The following is a 17,582-nucleotide window of genomic DNA, read 5'->3' on the forward strand; positions in this document are numbered from 1 at the left end:
AGGCCTCAGGGCGCATCCCAGCGGTGACCCAACAGAGGGCGGCCACACCCCCAGGGAGAGGCCGGGTGGGGACCGTTGGACGCAGCTCTCCCAGTCCAACTCCTCGGGGCAGAGTTCCCACCGACGCTGCCCTCCAGGCCACCCGATCCTCGAGCCAGCTGGCCCCACGGATCCTCGGAAGGGCAAGGGGGCGGCCACGGGACGGCGGGACGGTCGTCGGAGGGCGCCCTCCACGCCGAAGCCGCCTTCCAAAGCCCCCAACATGGCCCGGGGAGGCGGGCAGGGCTGGAGTTCCGGGGAGTCGGACGGGCGGCCAGAGGAGCAGGGGCCCGAGGAGAGCGGGTGAGCCGACGGGGTCGCGCCGGACCCCGTCGTCGGGGGTCGGGCGGCGAACCCGGGGCCGCGCGTTGACCCGCCGCCGCCAGGCGCCGCCGGAACCTCCGCGAAGGTTCTGGGCCTTTGTGGCGTCACTGTCTCCTTGCGGAACCTTCCGCCGGCGCCGAATAAAACCCGCCGCGGAGGAGCCGGCGGCTCGAGTGCGGCGGCACCGGCGCGGAGGTCGGCCCGGCGTGGGCTGGCGGCGGGAGGGAGCCCGGCGGCGGCGTCTGGGGCGCGCTGACCGTCCTCGCCCGCCCCGCCCCGCAGAGACAAGATGGTGAAGGAGACCCAGTACTATGACATCCTGGGGGTGAAGCCCAGCGCCTCCCCGGAGGAGATCAAGAAGGCCTACCGCAAGCTGGCGCTCAAGTACCACCCGGACAAGAACCCGGATGAGGGCGAGAAGGTGCGGGCCGGGGCGGGCGGCGCGGGGCCCGCCGTCGGTTTCTCAGCCCGGGAGCTCGGGGGCCCCGAGCTGCGTTTGTTGGTGCGGCGGACGCCAGGCGCCGCGGGCCCGGCCGGGGTGGCCGAGGCCCAGGGCGTGCGGCGCGGGCAGGTGGAGGGCGCTTCGCCGAGCCCAGGCTCGCCCGAGAGGATCGAGGTGTGGGGGCCTGGAGCCCTCGTGAGCCCCTCGCAGCCCATTCATTCCTCCGTTCAGTCTGCAAGTGTTCTTGGGGCCCCTCCGGTGTGTGCCGACCGCCGGGGAGGGCTGGGGCTGGGACGCGCCCACTGCTCATAGGGTTTGCGGGCATTTCTGGAGGAGAGGCAGCCAGCAAACCGGGAAACCGAGGCACCCGCGACCAGAAGTTGTGTATTTGCTGGGAACGACCGGCACTGGATGATTTGTGCGCTCACACTCACTGTTGATGCAGAAACCTTAGGGATGAGTTTCTTTAACCTGAGCTAGTACCTGGGACAAACCTAGTGTCCCTCTTGAGAACGATCGACTGGATTTGGTCTCTGTGCCTATCTCCTGCCTGATGAAGGTTGTGAGACATTGGATGACCACATTTGCTTTATTACGCAGGGACCCGGGGATCTCTAACCTGACGCATCATTTTACCTGAATATTCCAGGTTTTCTGTGACAGATGACCCACCGTTGATCCTAAGTATCAATATTAGGCCAAAAAATGCTCTTCATAATAGAAACCTCAATTAACCTTTTTCATTCTGTTCACAGGAACAGTCAAGCCTGCTTTTTATCCTCAAGGAGGCTCATTACCCACCTGAATAGGTGACTTGAAGGGTCAGACATTGATGCTTCGGAAAGCTTGTTGGCCTTCCACTCCTCCTTTCAGTTGCCATTTTCTTATGAAACTTTTGATGTCCTAGATGATTTGGGGGAGGTGGTGATTTTGTATTTGTATCAGTATTAGCTGACACCCAGGCCACTTTTGAAGTCACAGATCACCCATCTAAGATTTAGAGCCCTGGAAACGACACTAATATCAAAATACCTGTCTGCGATAGCTTTTCCAAGCTGGAGAAAGCTGCTTAAGGAAGGTCGGCTTGGTGGCAACAGTGATAGAATGTTTATATTTAGCCACATGTGCCGACTGTGGCTGTCACAAGTTTAAAATGCTTTCCTGTAAGATCATTTGTCTGTTACTCACTTGCCTTCTTTCTCATCTATATTTGGGTGGCTTACTGTTACTTTTAAAGTCACTGGCTTTCTATGTGGTGTTGGTGATTCATGGTAGCCTGTGTTTGAGATTCTCCTTTAAGGAGAGTGCATCCAGGCTTCTGATTTCATGTTTCGGGACGCTGGCTAAAGGCAGCATGTGGGAAAGCCTTCTGACCCTGGTCTCAGGTCAGATCTCATAGCTGTCTCCAAGAGTGAGTTCATGGCTGTGTGTGTACAGTTGGAGTGAATCTGCTTTTGGTGTTCTGAAGCTTTTTTTAAATTGGTTTTGACCTGTACTACATTTCTGTAGGTGTCACCCTGTATATACCTATCTGAGCACATTGTTTATTTTAAACTAATATTTGTTTATAGCCAGGCACTGGATTAGTGTCACAAAAGTGAGGCTCTTGGTGGTGAGGTCTGGCCAGTCCTTCTCATTTGGAGGGGGAGGGGCGTTGTGTGAGCCTCCTGCAGGGAATACTTTCCCCTCCCTCCCTCCCATGAAGGGATACAACCCTTTACTTTAGTTCTCAGCTAAAGCTGTTTCTAGGAGTCTGCCTCCGGCCCACAGACTGAACCGCTGGCCCAGTCCTCATGCTGCCTTATTACGATTCCTGTTTGATGCCTGTGTTCCCCACTGCAGAGTAAGCAGGGTGGGCACTACCGCCCTCCGGCCCACTCACAGGCCTTGTGCCTAGCTGTGCCGTGAAGGTGCTAAAATGCTGGCTGAATGGAGATGTCACCAGAAGATATATAGTTTAAAGAATTCTATGTGGGAGGAGGAGAGAGCCCTGAAAAGGCACAGTTTGGCAGGGAAATTGTTGTGGTGAAGTGGGGGGAATTGGGGATCAATAGAAATTTGGATTGGAAATCAAAGGGGTTGAGGAGATTGGGGACTCAATTTATAGAAACTCTGCTATAAAGTTTCCCTGGAGAGGAGTCATTCATTCGTTCATTCATTCATTCATTCTATTCACCAGATATCTCCTTTTTGGTCCTACTAGGTGTTACAGTGTAGCCCTTTCTGTTTTTGTCCCAGTCTGTGTGTGGTTCTTGTCCGCTTTATCTGTCATGGATGGAATCTTTTTTTTTTTCCCTCCTGAGTTTGTCACTGTATTATTAATGTCTCTTCAAAAATAGATTAAGCCAATCCGTTCCCTCCTTGCTCCAGGACAACTGAGAAGGCTGTTGGGGTGTTGGTCTTTGTTTTGTGCCCTGTTGTCCTGTGTTGCTAAGCAGTGGGCAGCCCGTGTCTGTTGTCAGGTGCTCAGTATGGAGTCTGTACTTATCTGTGGCTGGTTTTCTGCAAGACGTCCGGGCAGTGGGTCAGTAAGCGAGTCCCTTTCAGGGACAGTGATGGGGCGGATTCTTACTTATTACCCTTACTGGCTTTTGAGACGGATTTGGTCTTTTGGCCAATTTCACTGTAACTTTTAGTTTGAATGATAGATTTTCAGGTTAAAAAAATCGTAAAAGAGAGCTTAACACTACAGAAAATGTCACAATACAGAGGACAACCCAGCAAGTACACATCACCCTAACTGCTGCCAGTGTGCTGCTTTCCATGCTTTTTCCCAGGTGATCATACGCGGTCTTTCTGGTACATACTTTTTTTTTCTTACCACTTAATATTTTAACACAAATACTTTTCCAAGATGCTACATAGTCTCCAAAGCCCTTTTTTCCAGCCAGATAGTAATCTCATCAAGGTCCTGTGGCAAATTATCACATTCTTGAAAGGTGAGCTGGTTAGAGCGCTAATCTCTGATGGGGGGTACAGGCAGGAAGCTGAATTAGACTCTGGAGTGCTGGTGCTCTGGGGTAGGTGGGCCCACTAGTGGTAGTGGGAGCCCCCATCCCATGTGAGATCTGGTCTCTGATTGAATAACCCAAGTAACAGGCCATTCCTTTTCTTCCTTAGATTAATCATTAATTCTGTTAAGTTCAAGTGTCTTGTGAGTATCCAGGGTATTTGGTGAGTGTTTCTAGTGGACATTCTCGGGAAGCATATTTACCTAGTCCCTGAACTACAGACAGGCCTGGAAACTCTGGGGGCAGCCTGGCCTAGCTGTTTTCTGATCTTCTAAACTAGGCATGTAATCCCTACACTTTGATTTTTCTGCTGTGGAAAGGGGAAGGAGTGAGTGATCCCTACTTCTTTGCAGAAATGGTGTGATAATTAACATGTCAAAAGATCTGACTGCCTTGGGTATGAATCTGATGCCTCCTTAAGACTTAATTTTTAAAATTGCCCAGTTATTTGTTAGCTATTAGTTATTAGCTATTATTTATTAGTTACTTATTAGATCTCTATCAGGGATCTGTAATACAAGAGAAAACTTGTATTACTTGTAGTATCTCCATCAGTTTCCATGTTTGTATCTTCATGGCCCTTTTTTTCTGTATGTTTTATAGATCCTGCATCATAGGATGTGTATATATACATCTGTCTCTCAGATTAAATTGTACCCCTGGAGGACCAAGACTCTATCTCATTTATTTATTTCTGAATTCCTAGAATTGGGCCATTCACCTAACAAATATTTTCAAGTGCCTTCCACGTGCCGGACACTGTTCTAGGCTCAGGGGTACAGCAGTGGACAAAGCTGACCAAGCTCTGACCTCACGGAGCTGACGGAGCAGTGGGGATACACTCTAAGCTCTAAGTGCTGTGGGATTGAGGAACAGCAAGGAGGCAGCGGAGCCGGAACAGAATTGCAGGCAGATGGAGGCAGAGAGGTTGGGCTTGTAGATGAGAGTAAGGGCTGGCTTTTACTCCCAGCGAAATGGGCTGCCGTGGAGTGTTTGGGGCAGAGGATTGACATGATAACAGGCTTGTTCTGCCTGGTGTGTGAAGAACAGACTGAAAGCTGATGTGAGGACAGAAGATAGGAGACCATTGAGGTGGTTACTGAAGTAATCAAGGCAAGAGGTGGTCCTCGGCCAGGGCACGGGCATGGTGGTAGTGACGAGAAGGGATGAATTTTGGATATTTTATAGTGGTCTGATTTTGTTTTTAAAACTTCCATATACCTACAGAAAAGATGAGGGTGGGACAGTGGATAGCTGCATTTCCTTCACTAGCTTCACCAGTTGTAAAGATGTTGCCACATTGCTTTATCCACCTCTATTATTATTATTATTTGCTAAAGCTTTGGAGAGTAAGTTGCATACATCATAACCTTTCAGACCTAAATACTTCACCGTGTTTCTTCTAGGAATGACTTCCTTGTACAAAACCACAGTACAATGATCAAATTTAAAGAATTTAACACCGAGAAAAAAATTCACATTATTCCAATTGTTCCAATAATGTCCTTTGTAGCCGTTTTTTCTTTAGTGCAAGAGCCAGTTCTGGGTCACACATTTCATTTAGTTTTCGTGTCTTGTAGTTTTGCAGAATGTCCTTCACTTTGGGTTTTCTGCTTCCTAAGGTTGGATTCCAGTGATACATTTTTGGCAGGAGTGTGATACCTGGGGTATTGTGTCTGTCTCAGGGTACTGGAGACATACATATGAAGGTAGTGCCAACAGGATTTGTTGACATGAGATGTGAGGGAGAAAGGAAATGAGGTTTTGGTGTGGCCAGTAGCTGAGATATGGGGGAGACCCTGGGAGGGGCAGGACTGCGGTGCGGGGATCAGGAGTACAGGTTTGCGCACGAAGTCTGCAGCCTGTGCGTGGATAGGCGCTCACGAGAAGTCTGCGGGTGAAGTTCACGCCGGTGAACTAGTGAAGCAGTCCCTGTGAGTGGAAAGCAGGAGCAGCACCCAGGAGGCCCTGGCTTTCTCCAGTTATAGAGCTGTGGGCCGTGTCCCAGCTCCACTCCACGTCTTCCTGCCCACGGCAGGCAGAGCAGGGGACGCTCCTTCCCTGCTGCATTCGCTCCCTCATTCTCTGCAGCCCCTACCACTAGTCCCTTAGTTGTGTTTGCCCTCTGTTTCCCACTTTACACGGGGAGTAAATGGAAAAAATCAGGTTGCAGATAATGTATAGACCAGCTAGTTTGGGGAGTTGGGTGTGGAATACCCGTTATTGTGTAACATTCTTATGGTGGGTTTGCTTAATAAAAGAACTCAAACCTTCCCTCTCTCTCTTTTTAAATCTGTTTTTTTTTCTTTTAAGTTTAAACTCATATCTCAGGCATATGAAGTACTTTCAGATCCAAAGAAAAGGGACGTTTATGACCAGGGCGGTGAACAGGCAATTAAGGAAGGCGGCTCAGGCAGCCCCAGCTTCTCCTCACCCATGGACATCTTTGACATGTTCTTTGGTGGCGGAGGACGGATGGCGAGAGAGAGAAGAGGTAAATGCTTTTAAAGACCTGTAAGCACGTCGTAGTCTCCAAATGATACATGTTATTGGAATCAGGGTGAATCGTGCAATTGTCATGTTTTGGGATCAGTAGCTTTAAATAGTTCATCCTTGTCTAGTATCCAGGCTGCCTGGAATCTCTTAGCGCATTTAGCAATTACCCGACCCCCTTCAAACACCACAGAGAAAGGGGCAAATGGTGGTGAGTAGAATGGAGGAAGATCAAGTTCATCTTGCTTCTCTTTCTCTTTTTGGGTCAGGCCCATGAGTGTCCTGACGGACATACATAGATGGACCTCCTGGGGTTGTTGGTGGTGCCTCTGTCAAGAGTGCTTTTCGCGCCTCCTGACCTGGGCCAGGGCCCACAGGCTCTACTTTTGGCTGGTTCTCTGCAGTGTGCAGTGTGGCCTCATTTTCTCAGCCTGCTGGGGAAATGTACTAGGTGATAAAGTTTACCCCTTTGTGTTTGGACATCTTTGTAAAAGAACCTACCTACCTCTCTTCAGAATGTACTATGATGAGCACCTTCATCCCCAGGAGGTGAGTGAGGGACTGCGCCCTTGCTGAAGGCCCCAGGCCACTGGTTGAGTTCTGGGCTGTGCTCCTCCTAATTTTCCTACCTCTCACCTCCTGTCAGGCTATGAGCTGTCACCTCTCACTGTCATCAGTGGTCTCTAATAGCCTTCTTCCCCCTGTCCAGTTTACTGTTGATAATCTGCTTTGGACCCTGAAACCAGATAGATAACCAAGCTTGCTATAGTCCTAGATAAGATCAGAAGAAATAAACTCTGCATTGGAGTTAAAGAAGGGTGGTTTGGGTCAACGAGAGGCCCCTGGATAAATAAGGCTGTTCTTGTTCTCACATTATAATTGACTTTGAGCTTCAAAAAGCCTGGCTGTCAATTCTGTGAACACAGTGTGCTGAAAATCACAAAGTGTTTATTAGGGAAAAATCCTTGCCCTGTTGTCCGGGTGTGTTGCCTGCTCACGTAATTGACGGTATGGACGTTCTGAACACCTTGGGTGTGCTCTTTCCCAGCTCTCTTACTGTCTTGAGACAATCAACTTCATGCCCTTAATGAAGTCGTCTCTCAGAGTTGACAGCCGATAAACAAGGACAATCTGTCTGAGTGACTGCAAGAGCCCTATGGGCAGCAGCGGGGGCCCTGACGCTGTGGGCCCTGACAGGCTGGCACAGCACCAGGCGGACAGACACCCAGCCTGAGAACAAGAGGTGCGCTGCCCTGAACGCACAGACGAGAGTTAGGCCGATGGAGGAGTTTCCACTTGGCCACAAGTCACGAAAGGGCTCAAAAAGCAGAGCCTTTTGTGCTCAAGGAAGAGTTTCAATTAAAGGTCCAGAGATGGTTGTCGTGCATTGATCTATGAGGAAAGGGCTCCTTTCGTAGGGAGAACCTAGTTAACCAGTTCCATTGGTTAACCTTGCCTTAGGTCTTCTCAGAGATCTCTCTGTCCTCAGATTTGTTCTTAGAAAATAAAGGTGGAAAGGCTTTTTGTTGATCTCTCTACATGATTGAATAATTAGCTCGTAGTTAGGGAGGGTATTAGTTCTCGTCATTGACAGAGGGCCAGAGGATGGGCCAAGTGGAGTAGAAGCATTGCTTCCTGCAGGAAAGGGAATGAAGGACACAGGCACAGCTTTGAGTCTCTGGAGGCTTCAGACCGCTGTGTCTCGTGGGTGGTATTTAGTGCAGTGGTGTATTCAATACAATGTTACTAATTGGTTTTTTTTCCCCTTGGTAAGGCAAGAATGTTGTACATCAGTTGTCTGTAACTCTTGAAGATTTATATAATGGAGTCACAAAGAAATTGGCCCTCCAGAAAAATATAATTTGTGAGAAATGTGAAGGTAAAAATTAATTTTTGAATGAATCTCATAGTTCTGATTCCTTAGATCTGGAAACAATTGTGATTGTTTTACAGTTCAGAGAAAAATAATTTATCTTTTCAAATGTGACAGTCAAACAGAGATTACAAACAGGTGGCTTGAGGGCCAAATCTGTTTTATTTGGCCATGTACGTTTTTTATTTGGACTGCACATTTATTTAATATGTTGACAGTTATTTTAAAAATATAAAAATCAAAACGGTTCACCCAACTGAGGGGTCAGCAGACTTTTTCTGTAAAGGGCCAGATAGTAAATATTTTAGGCTTTGTGGGCCATGTGGTCTTTATGTTGTAACTGTGTAACTCTTAGTGCAAAAGCAGCCCTAGACAATACATAAATGAATGGATGTGCCTGTGTTCTAGTAAAGCTCGATTTACAAAACCAGGCAGCTGGCCGTAGGTTACTGACCCTTGACTTAAATGTAAATGTAGTTAACATAATTTTTTTTGATCTGATTTTTCAAGAAAAGTCAGATCTGGTGACCGCAGACCCACGTTGTCCCACAGAGAATTGGCTGAGCTGAGTAGCCACCCCTGTAGACAGGGCTGTGTCCTCCAGTTCTCCACAGCCTGCTTGGTCACCTGTAGGCATGGGTGTTTTTCCATCCTGGGGTGGAAGAAAACACAGTTAATGAAGCTCAAGTAATGAATTTGGCATGGCACAGCCCAAAACACAGATGTTTAAGATCACATGTTAACATCTGGATATTATCTGCTTGGCTAGAATCATCCAGTTTTTTCCACCTTGCTTTTGATGATTTTAAATAGTCAGAATTCAAACCGATTTAATTGTTCATTACCCATCTACTGTGGCACCCAGTAGGGGTGCTTCTAAGGGGCGAGCACAGCTCTCACTCCTGCCTCCCCTCCTCGCAGGTGTTGGTGGGAAGAAGGGATCTGTAGAGAAGTGCCCACTGTGCAAGGGGCGAGGGATGCAGATTCACATCCAGCAGATCGGACCAGGCATGGTGCAGCAGATCCAGACCATGTGCATTGAGTGCAAGGGCCAGGGCGAGCGCATCAACCCCAAGGACCGCTGTGAGAGCTGCAGCGGCACCAAGGTGATCCGAGAGAAGAAGATTATCGAAGTGCATGTGGAGAAAGGTGAGGCTGCGCAGAACCACTGCTCCACTCTGGCTGGAAGTGCTTCCGGGGTGCTAATCCTGGGGCACACAGGCTAGGTATCAGGGAAATGAGATACATGACAGCAGGTATTTAAATGATATTAGAATGTGCCGTAAATTCCTCCTATTTCCAGGTTGTCTCTTGACCCTCCCTGGCTTTGTTTCCATCCCACATCACCTGCCAAAGCTTTCTTGCTGAGGTCTGCTTCCTTGAGATCAAAAACGACCTCTCTTTAAGGTTTTCCAGTGCTCTGAAAGTCACTTGATCTTAATTTTGGTTAACTGTCCTCTCCTGCCATTCTCAAATCATTTCTTTAGAGTCATTTGGAGACGTCTTTCTAATAGCTTTTATCGCTCATTGGCCATAAGAGCACGTTTAAGGCTTTGTAGCTGCACATTTCTTTTCTCCACACATTTCCTTTTTGTTGCATCAGATTCTCCCAAATATAGTGCCTTCCCCTGCTATTTATCTTGCCGGGTGCCGTCATTGTAAGGCCTTTTCCAGTCTTAGCTGTTCACCAGGTAGTCCCTGATTATTCCGTGACTTCCAGTGAATATATCCTGCCTGAGAGGTGAAACCAGAGTACACGAATGAACCCCCAAACCAACCCAGCTGTTGTTACAGGACTTCTTGTGTAAACACATCTCCCCCGTTCCTGTGTGTACACACTGATGTCTTAGAAAGTCCCCAGAGCCATGCACTGTGTGCAGTGGGCAGGGCGCGGTCACTTCATGATGGCAATGTGGTGTCAGTTGTGGCCTCACAGGGCCCAGGCAGGCAGGGAGTGTGCTGTGAACCTGTCATGGGTCGGCCTTGTTTTGCACTCATCATGCTTCCTGCTGAGGACCCTCGTTATGCTGAGGGAAGCATGGCTTCTTTATTGGTGACAATTCTAGCCGCCACTCCCATCCCCATGCCTGCATGAGGTTGGGCGGCTTGATGAATAAAGAACCTCCAAAGGACTCTGTGTGCCTTCTTCAACAGCTTTGTAGAAAGTATTGTTTTTAAGAGAAATGGCTAATCAGAAAGGGATGATGTTTCATAGGTATGAAAGATGGGCAAAAGATACTATTTCATGGAGAAGGAGATCAGGAGCCTGAGCTGGAGCCTGGTGATGTCATAATTGTGCTTGATCAGAAGGATCATAGTGTCTTTCAGAGACGAGGCCATGACTTGATCATGAAAATGAAAATTCAGCTTTCCGAAGCCCTTTGTGGCTTCAAGAAGACGATAAAAACGCTGGATGATCGAATCCTTGTTATTACGTCCAAATCAGGTAATGTTTCAAATGTGTGTTTCGTAGTAACTGATCTGTATGTTTGACATACTGCTACGGGCTGGGTAGCCTGGTTTCATATCTCAGGTTGACTTCTGTCACACAAGCTAGCGTGACTTGATTTTCTCTAAATTTAAAGTCATCACCACTGACTCCTAAGAATTTTATGAATTTCTTTTATATTCTCCTAGGAAAAAAATTCAGAGTTGGGGGAAGAACCTCACACAGGAATCTTAGGGTTTTAAAATTCTAACTGGAACCTGCCAATTAAACTTAAATTTTTAAAATTTTCTTTCTGTTTAATAAGAAAACACAGCTGAGGGGCTGGCCCTGTGGCCAAGTGGTTAAGTTCACGCGCTGTGCTTCTGCGGCCCAGGGTTTTGCTGGTTTGGATCCTGGGCGCGGACATGGCACCGCTCATCAGGCCACGCTGGGCGGCGTCCCACATAGCACAACCAGAGGCACTCACAACTAGAATATACACCTATGTACTGGGCAGCTTTGGGGAGAAGAAGAAGGAAAAAAAGATGAGCAACAGATGTTAGCACAGGTGCCAATCTAAAAGTTAAAAAAGAAAGAAAACAGCTGATAATCGGAGCTCAAGTGGTGATCTGTGCTGATTCACCTACCTGTTCCTCTATCCTCTGTGCTGTCGATTACTCATGAGAGACATGTTAAGATAGAATTTTCCTGGGGCTGGCCCAGTAGTGTAGTTGGTTAAGTTTGCATGTTCTGCTTCCGTGGCCCAGGGTGTGTGGGTTTCAATCCTGGGCACGGACCTACATACCGTTCATCAAGCTACACTGTGGCAGCATCCCACATATAAACTGGAGGAAGAGTGGCACACATGTTAGTTGGGCAACAGTCTTCCTCAAGCAAAAAGAGGAAGATTGGCAACAGATGTTAGCTGAGGGCCAATCTTCCTAACCAAAAAAAAAAGAAAAGAAAAGAGAGAAAAAGAATTTTCCTGATAAAAAGATATTGCCTGTCAGTTTATCCTTGGAATCTTCCAGAGAGCTGCCTGTCTGTACACACCCACACAAGCTGGACAGAGCTGCCCCTGGACCGAAAGGGTTCACAAGGGCCAGAACCTGTTAGGAGTGTATAGCTCCCAGACTTCCAGCTCCCAGGAGGGCTAGGGTTTACTTGCAGTCGAGGGACCATGTGGGCACCAGAGCACCTGCCTAGAAGGGGCTGAGGGGAAGGCAGGCAAATTGGAAAAGGCAGCAAGGCCAGGCTAGGGACCTTGACTTGAAGCTGCCTCTGAGTAACACGTAAGGTCAATTGTTCAGGTCAAAGAATGTGGTGGTGGCTAAGCCACCCAGGCAGCCTCGACTTCATCACAGTGCTGCTCTGGTGGCCCTGGCCTCGGGGTCAGGGAGTAACTTCCCATGGGCATCTGAGGTTTAAGGCTAGAGGGGCAGTTTTGGGGTTGTGGGGGAGGTAACCAGCCAATAAGCCTGTCCAAGGGCAGTGGTAGCTGGTGATAAGACTCTGAAGTCCAGTGGCGTGAGCAGTGGCCACCTCACCTCCCTGACCACCTTCCAGACCTTTCCTGCCTCTTGCCCATTTCTCCTCTTCGCCTCTCTGGCCTTATTCTCTTCCTCTGCTACTTTCCTCTTTGGCTCTTTCTGTTGCTTTCTTTTCTGAACATAATATGAAATGAAATTATATATCTAAGCCTTGATCAGAGATTTTTTAAAACTTTCTATTTGGGAACAATTTCAAACTAACAAAAAGTTGTAAAAATAAAAATAGTCCAAGGACCACCCATATATGGTTTGCCTATTGTCAACATTTAACCCAATTTGATTTTTTCCTTTTGTCCTGTGTGTGTGTTTATATACATATACTTAAGGATTGGGGAATGCACTGTAGTATAATGCAGAATTTGCAGGAAAACTTTAAATACAACACCTTCCTTTAGGTTCCATTCCATAGACCTCACAGGGTACCCATTTCCTCCCCCGCTCTAGAGTAGGAAAGTTTGAGGATCACAGTTCACTCAAAGCCCTCGGCCACTGGTTGTGAGTAGGTGTGTGCCTGGCACCCCCTGCACTTGTGTTCAGGACCCCCTAACATTGTCTCAGTCCTGATTCCAGCCCTTCTGGGAGCAGGAGCTGGCAGCATCTGTGTGTAACTTCTTTGGGAAAGCTCATCCTTGGCCTAGAGGGGGCTGAGACCTTGGGTCAGTGTGGCAGAGCTCCCTGGAGCAGGGCCCTGCTGTGGGATTGTGAGCCCAGCGCTCCTCGCTGCCTTGCACTCCGATCCCAGCCACAGGCAACCCCGGAGCCAAGGACGGAAGAGAGGAAGTGAGCCCCAGAGGGAAGGAAGTGTAAACCCCGGGAAACCCATTTCCTTGCTTAGCTCTAAGGAAGGGCGAGGTGTCCAGAAAACCTGCTGGAGATTTCTTGTGTGTGTGTGTTCTTTCTTTTTGCTCATTTGTCCTTTTCTGTGTCCTCTCCTTTTCCTTCACCCCATCTTTTCTTGTTTTGGCTTCTCATTCCTTCATTTCCTCTTCTCTCTTGTCCCTTCTCTCTTCTGCTATTGAAATACCTTCCTCACCGGAGGCCCTTAGGCTGTCTTGAGCCTTGCTGACAATTAGGAGATTAATGAAAAAAGTGCCTTAGGAGCTGCCCAAGGGTGTGATGCCCAATACTTAGCTCCTGGAAGAGCCTGACTCGTAGTGGTTTCCTTCTCTTACAAGTGGTTTTCCATGCTTGCTCTCATGGTTTCTCAGCCCCCAGTTTAGAAGCAGTAATGTAGGGAGTTGTGCTTGAGAGCAACAAGAAGTGACACCTGATAGGAAGGGAGACACAGAAAAACTATGTAAAAAACCCCACAATACTAAGAACACAAGAAGCCTGGCAGCCTGGGGCCATTTAGCTAAGGGGCCCCATCCGGCAGTCAGTAGCTCTGAGGGTCAGTAGCTCTGAGGGTCGCGTCTGAGTCACGGCCCTGCATAGAATGACCCCCTAAAAGAGAGTGCTCGGCACACTTTATTTTAAAAACTCCTGTGAGATACTTTTAAAGATTTCCTCTTGAGAGATTTCACCCAGGGGAGTGGGCTGCTGAGTAAATGAGTGTTTAACTTCCCCTTCCCCATCTTATTTTTCCTGAACATTTCTTTCTTTCTTTGTCCATTGTCATTACTTAGCTGAAGAGCATACTTTTTCAGACTCTTTTGTTCCTTTCCTTTTCATGTTTGGAAGGAATATTTTTAGACGTGGGGGGGAACTTTAGAGCTCTGGGGGTCTAAACTCCCAGGATGCCTTTTGAAAAAGTGTAGGTGTAAGACTCCTGTGTGCAAGCTAGACTGACCCCGGCTCAGCTGCATGTGAGGAAGTGCCTTTTATTGATGGAGACAGCCAGCAGCCACAGGAGGCTCTCCTGCCAGGTGGGTGCTGGTTGGACTTCTCTGAGGCCCTTTCCTGCTCTAAGCTCTGCTTGAGCCTCTGAGCATATTCTCCTCCCACTCGTGGTGGAGATACGTGTCATGACGTGAAGCAGCAGGCTGACAGGTATTAGCCCCACTTACCCAGACTTGAGTGTTCTGATTCCTAGCTCACTTTTTTTTTTTTTTTTTAAAACCATCCTGCCTTGTGATGGAGACTCCAGCATGCTGCCTCCTTGACACACTGCTGGAGCCCAGAGCATGGGCCCGAGAGTTCCGCTCCCTGACCCCTCACCCTCATCCCCTTCACCCAGACAGGACCTCTGACAGGGATCATTCTGGCTGGGACCAGCTTTCTGGTCAGATGCTATGTTTTCCCTTCCTTTGCCCGCTGCCATACCAGGACCCGCCCCTAGGCTCTCCCAAAAGGGAGACTGACCTCTCAAGGCCTCCCTCCATCTTTGTGTTTCATAACTAAACCTTTTCTGCGGCAGGTGAGGTGATAAAGCACGGGGACCTGAAATGTGTGCGAAATGAAGGAATGCCTATCTACAAAGCACCTCTGGAGAAAGGAATTCTGATCATACAGTTTTTAGTAAGTTCACGTGTTTTATTCTCATGGGACATAGTAAGTGGCCTTAATTGGGAAGGGAAAAAAAAAATACCATTCTTTCTCATCTCACCCCTTACAGGTAATCTTTCCTGAGAAACACTGGCTTTCTCCAGACAAGCTTCCTCAGCTGGAAGCTTTACTTCCCCCTCGACAGAAGGTGAGAATTACAGATGACATGGATCAGGTGGAGCTGACAGAGTTCAATCCCAGTGAGCAGAACTGGCGCCAGCACAGGGAGGCCTATGAGGAGGATGACGACGGGCCCCGGGCTGGAGTGCAGTGCCAGACGGCATGATGTTCCCAGTGCAGCGGGACCCAGCTGGACTAGCACACGATGAATGTAAAGTTGGCACAATGAAAATGGCATCGCTTTAATGGCCTCGTGTCTGGGGTGTCCTGTGTATGTGTTCAGCATTCTCAATTGCTGAGTATCTTTTTGGTTTTCTTTTTCTTTTGGTTGTAAGTTAAGCTTAATTTATATTTAAAAGTTTTAAGTGTAAATCACCTCTAGTCTGCATATGGAATCTTTTTATTTAAATTTTCGGGATACTTTTGAGATGCCAGTGACTGCACTGACACTTTGTGCTTCTAGTGGCTTTGCCATAATTCAGTTCCACCGATAAAGCACAGCCCAGATAGCAGCACTCAGCCCCCTAGCAAACCTCCAGGCACCAAGTGGGCATCCTGGCCCATCTCTAGCTCTCTGCTTTCTCTCCCCTCCGTTCCTCCCATGGCAGAGTTACTGAGGGCATGATCTCAGGGCTGCTGATGTGACACTTTTGAATCTAGATTCTAGATGATCCTCCTCAAGAATAAAAGCACATCTGTGGATTGGACTTGGCTGCAGTGCCTGGTTCACTGTTCTGTGCCCTTGAGTGGTTGGAATGGGGTGTGAGTGTGTCTGATCATCTCTCTTGGAAGCTTCCTGAACCTTCCAAGCTTTATGGTGAGGACAAACCAGTGTTTTCAATGAAATGCCAACATAACTATTTGCCTGTAACCCTGTACCTTGCTCTTTGTGGTTTTAATGATTTTCTCTTGACAACCTCTGCAGTGCTCTCCCACCAAAGTGCTTGCTTGTAAAGAAAACTGTGTCCCCAGCAGCCTCAGTGCAGCAACATAAGTCATGGGAGGATGCTGGTGGTTTGGCCTCATGGCACAGCCAACTTCCTGCCTGACCAGTGATCCCAGGCGACTTGAGGGCCTGGAAAGGCATAGAACTTCTCAGTGTTTTCCACCTCATTCTCGCAGGTTCAACTCCCTTCCAAAGGATTGTTCCTCTCGTTGCACAGCTATATTACAAAGGCCTTGCTGCTCAGGTGATAATGTTTTGGTGAGAATTGTACTGACAGCTCCACTATAGATCACAGTCTATGGACTACCACTGTAAATGATAGCGTGTATGGAGGGACATTAGTCATTATTCTACTCGTGGCAGGTAGACTACAATTTAAACTTAGGGTTACCTCAACTTTTAGCTATTACTGCTCCTTTTCTTCCAAGACAGTCATGAAGAAAAACTGCTACCTTCTAAGCTGCTGAATTAAAGCAGGGGCCACCTGTCAGATCCATCCTTATTTGGTTGTAGAACCTGAGAGTCTGACTCAGACCAGGGACCTCCCCTAGGAGGGTGGAGGGTCAAAGGACAGATCAGACCCACGGCAGGTAGGGTACGCCTTCTGGTGGACCAGCCTCCAGCAGAACATTGCTGGCTAGTGGGTGGGCATAATTTGCTCAAGATAGGTGTAGAAAGAGCCCACCTTTGACCATTGGTCAGGATAGACATAAAACCTATTCTTCCAGCTAAGCCTATGTGAAAATCAATTTACAAATGGACCACGACTCCAGGGTGTTTCGTTTCTTTGCTGTGACTTTCTAATAAATTATTGCTAGAGAACTGCTCTGTAGTTGATGATGGGGCAAAATTACATTCAGTTCCTTGTCATGTAAATGGAATTTGGGGGGGTGTTGCTTAAAATTTATTCCACCTGTACATTTGTCAATTGAAAATTAAAATTGAGCTGGAATGAGAGAAAAATGGCTGTAGGTTTTTTAAAATTTCCTGAGCTCAAATGAACAGTGTTAAGTGTCAGCTTGCCTCACATTGGTTGATTTAATGGAATAAAGTTTCCCCCCTCATGGAGCTTATATTTTGGGGGTGGGGACAAATGCAAACATCAGGCAGTGACAACTGCTATGAAGAAAAAGAGTAACCGGGGAGGGTGGCAGGGGACAGGGAGGCCTCTACCTGGAGCTGATATCTGAGCAGCTACCTGAACGCAGTGAGTAGACCTCTGAAGGAGCATCCCAGGCAGAGGAAATGGCAAGGACTATGTGGATACAGGGGGGTGAGCAGGCCTAGAGGCAGGAGAGAGAAGCAGAGGGCTATGGTAAAGAGCATGGGCGCTGTTCTAAGGGTGACGGAGAGTTTGGAGGAAAAGCACATGACCTGACTTACAGGCGTATGAAGTTATGATCCATAAAAAAGCAACGAGCTTCAGAGTGTTAGCTACTTACCCCTTTCCCATTCACATGCAGACCACACCTCGGGGCTGCTGAAGAGAAAACAGGTACAGGTAGTCTGGGGTAATGGGCAGGGCTGGGGTTCCACCATAGTAGGCGTAGGCTTGAGCCTTGAGGCAGCAGTATCCACCCAGTGAGTTATAGACCTCTCTAAAATTAACTGGGTCAAAAAGAGAGTGTGGCAGGGACATTTTTACTATATCAAATAGAAGGCTGCCCAGAGAGGTAGGACTACAGGACATTCCCACCCAAATATCCTGTTTCCTTCAGGACCCCATTCTGAAATAGATTAGCTTCCTTATCACAGCTTCTACATGACTCAATCCCTTGGAAAAGTGAGCCCGTATTTCTAAGCTGGAAAGTCAGTAAGTACCTGGATCTCTTCACCTCTGAGGCAAATATTCACTTTCACATAACAATGCCA

At 48.0% G+C, this 17,582-nt stretch overlaps 1 protein-coding gene across 2 annotated transcripts; it reads left to right on the top strand.

The window, feature by feature from the left end:
- The first annotated feature begins 48 nt into the window (after positions 1-48).
- Positions 49-16,673, top strand: DNAJA4 (DnaJ heat shock protein family (Hsp40) member A4). 2 transcript variants are annotated; one of them, XM_070573375.1, is made up of 8 exons: positions 49-342; positions 646-784; positions 6,130-6,310; positions 8,084-8,188; positions 9,104-9,331; positions 10,398-10,628; positions 14,517-14,617; positions 14,715-16,673. In XM_070573375.1, the coding sequence occupies exons 1-8, from the start codon at positions 263-265 to the stop codon at positions 14,928-14,930; spliced, it is 1,281 nt and encodes a 426-aa protein (XP_070429476.1). In that variant the 5' UTR covers positions 49-262; the 3' UTR covers positions 14,931-16,673. The 2 variants fall into 2 exon arrangements, with proteins under 2 accessions (XP_070429476.1, XP_070429478.1); XM_070573377.1 differs by lacking the exon at positions 49-342 and adding an exon at positions 360-558.
- Positions 16,674-17,582: the final 909 nt, after the last annotated feature.

This window comes from Equus przewalskii, chromosome 1, assembly GCF_037783145.1.
Source record: "Equus przewalskii isolate Varuska chromosome 1, EquPr2, whole genome shotgun sequence".
In the NCBI taxonomy this organism is placed as follows: Eukaryota; Metazoa; Chordata; class Mammalia; order Perissodactyla; family Equidae; genus Equus; species Equus przewalskii.

Coding starts and splice junctions, on each gene's coding strand:
- DNAJA4 (XM_070573375.1), top strand. CDS start 263: ATGGCCCGGGGAGGCGGGCAGGGCTGGAGTTCCGGGGAGTCGGACGGG. Junction 6,311..8,083: donor GATGGCGAGAGAGAGAAGAG/GTAAATGCTTTT, acceptor CCCCTTGGTAAG/GCAAGAATGTTGTACATCAG. Junction 8,189..9,103: donor AATTTGTGAGAAATGTGAAG/GTAAAAATTAAT, acceptor CCCTCCTCGCAG/GTGTTGGTGGGAAGAAGGGA.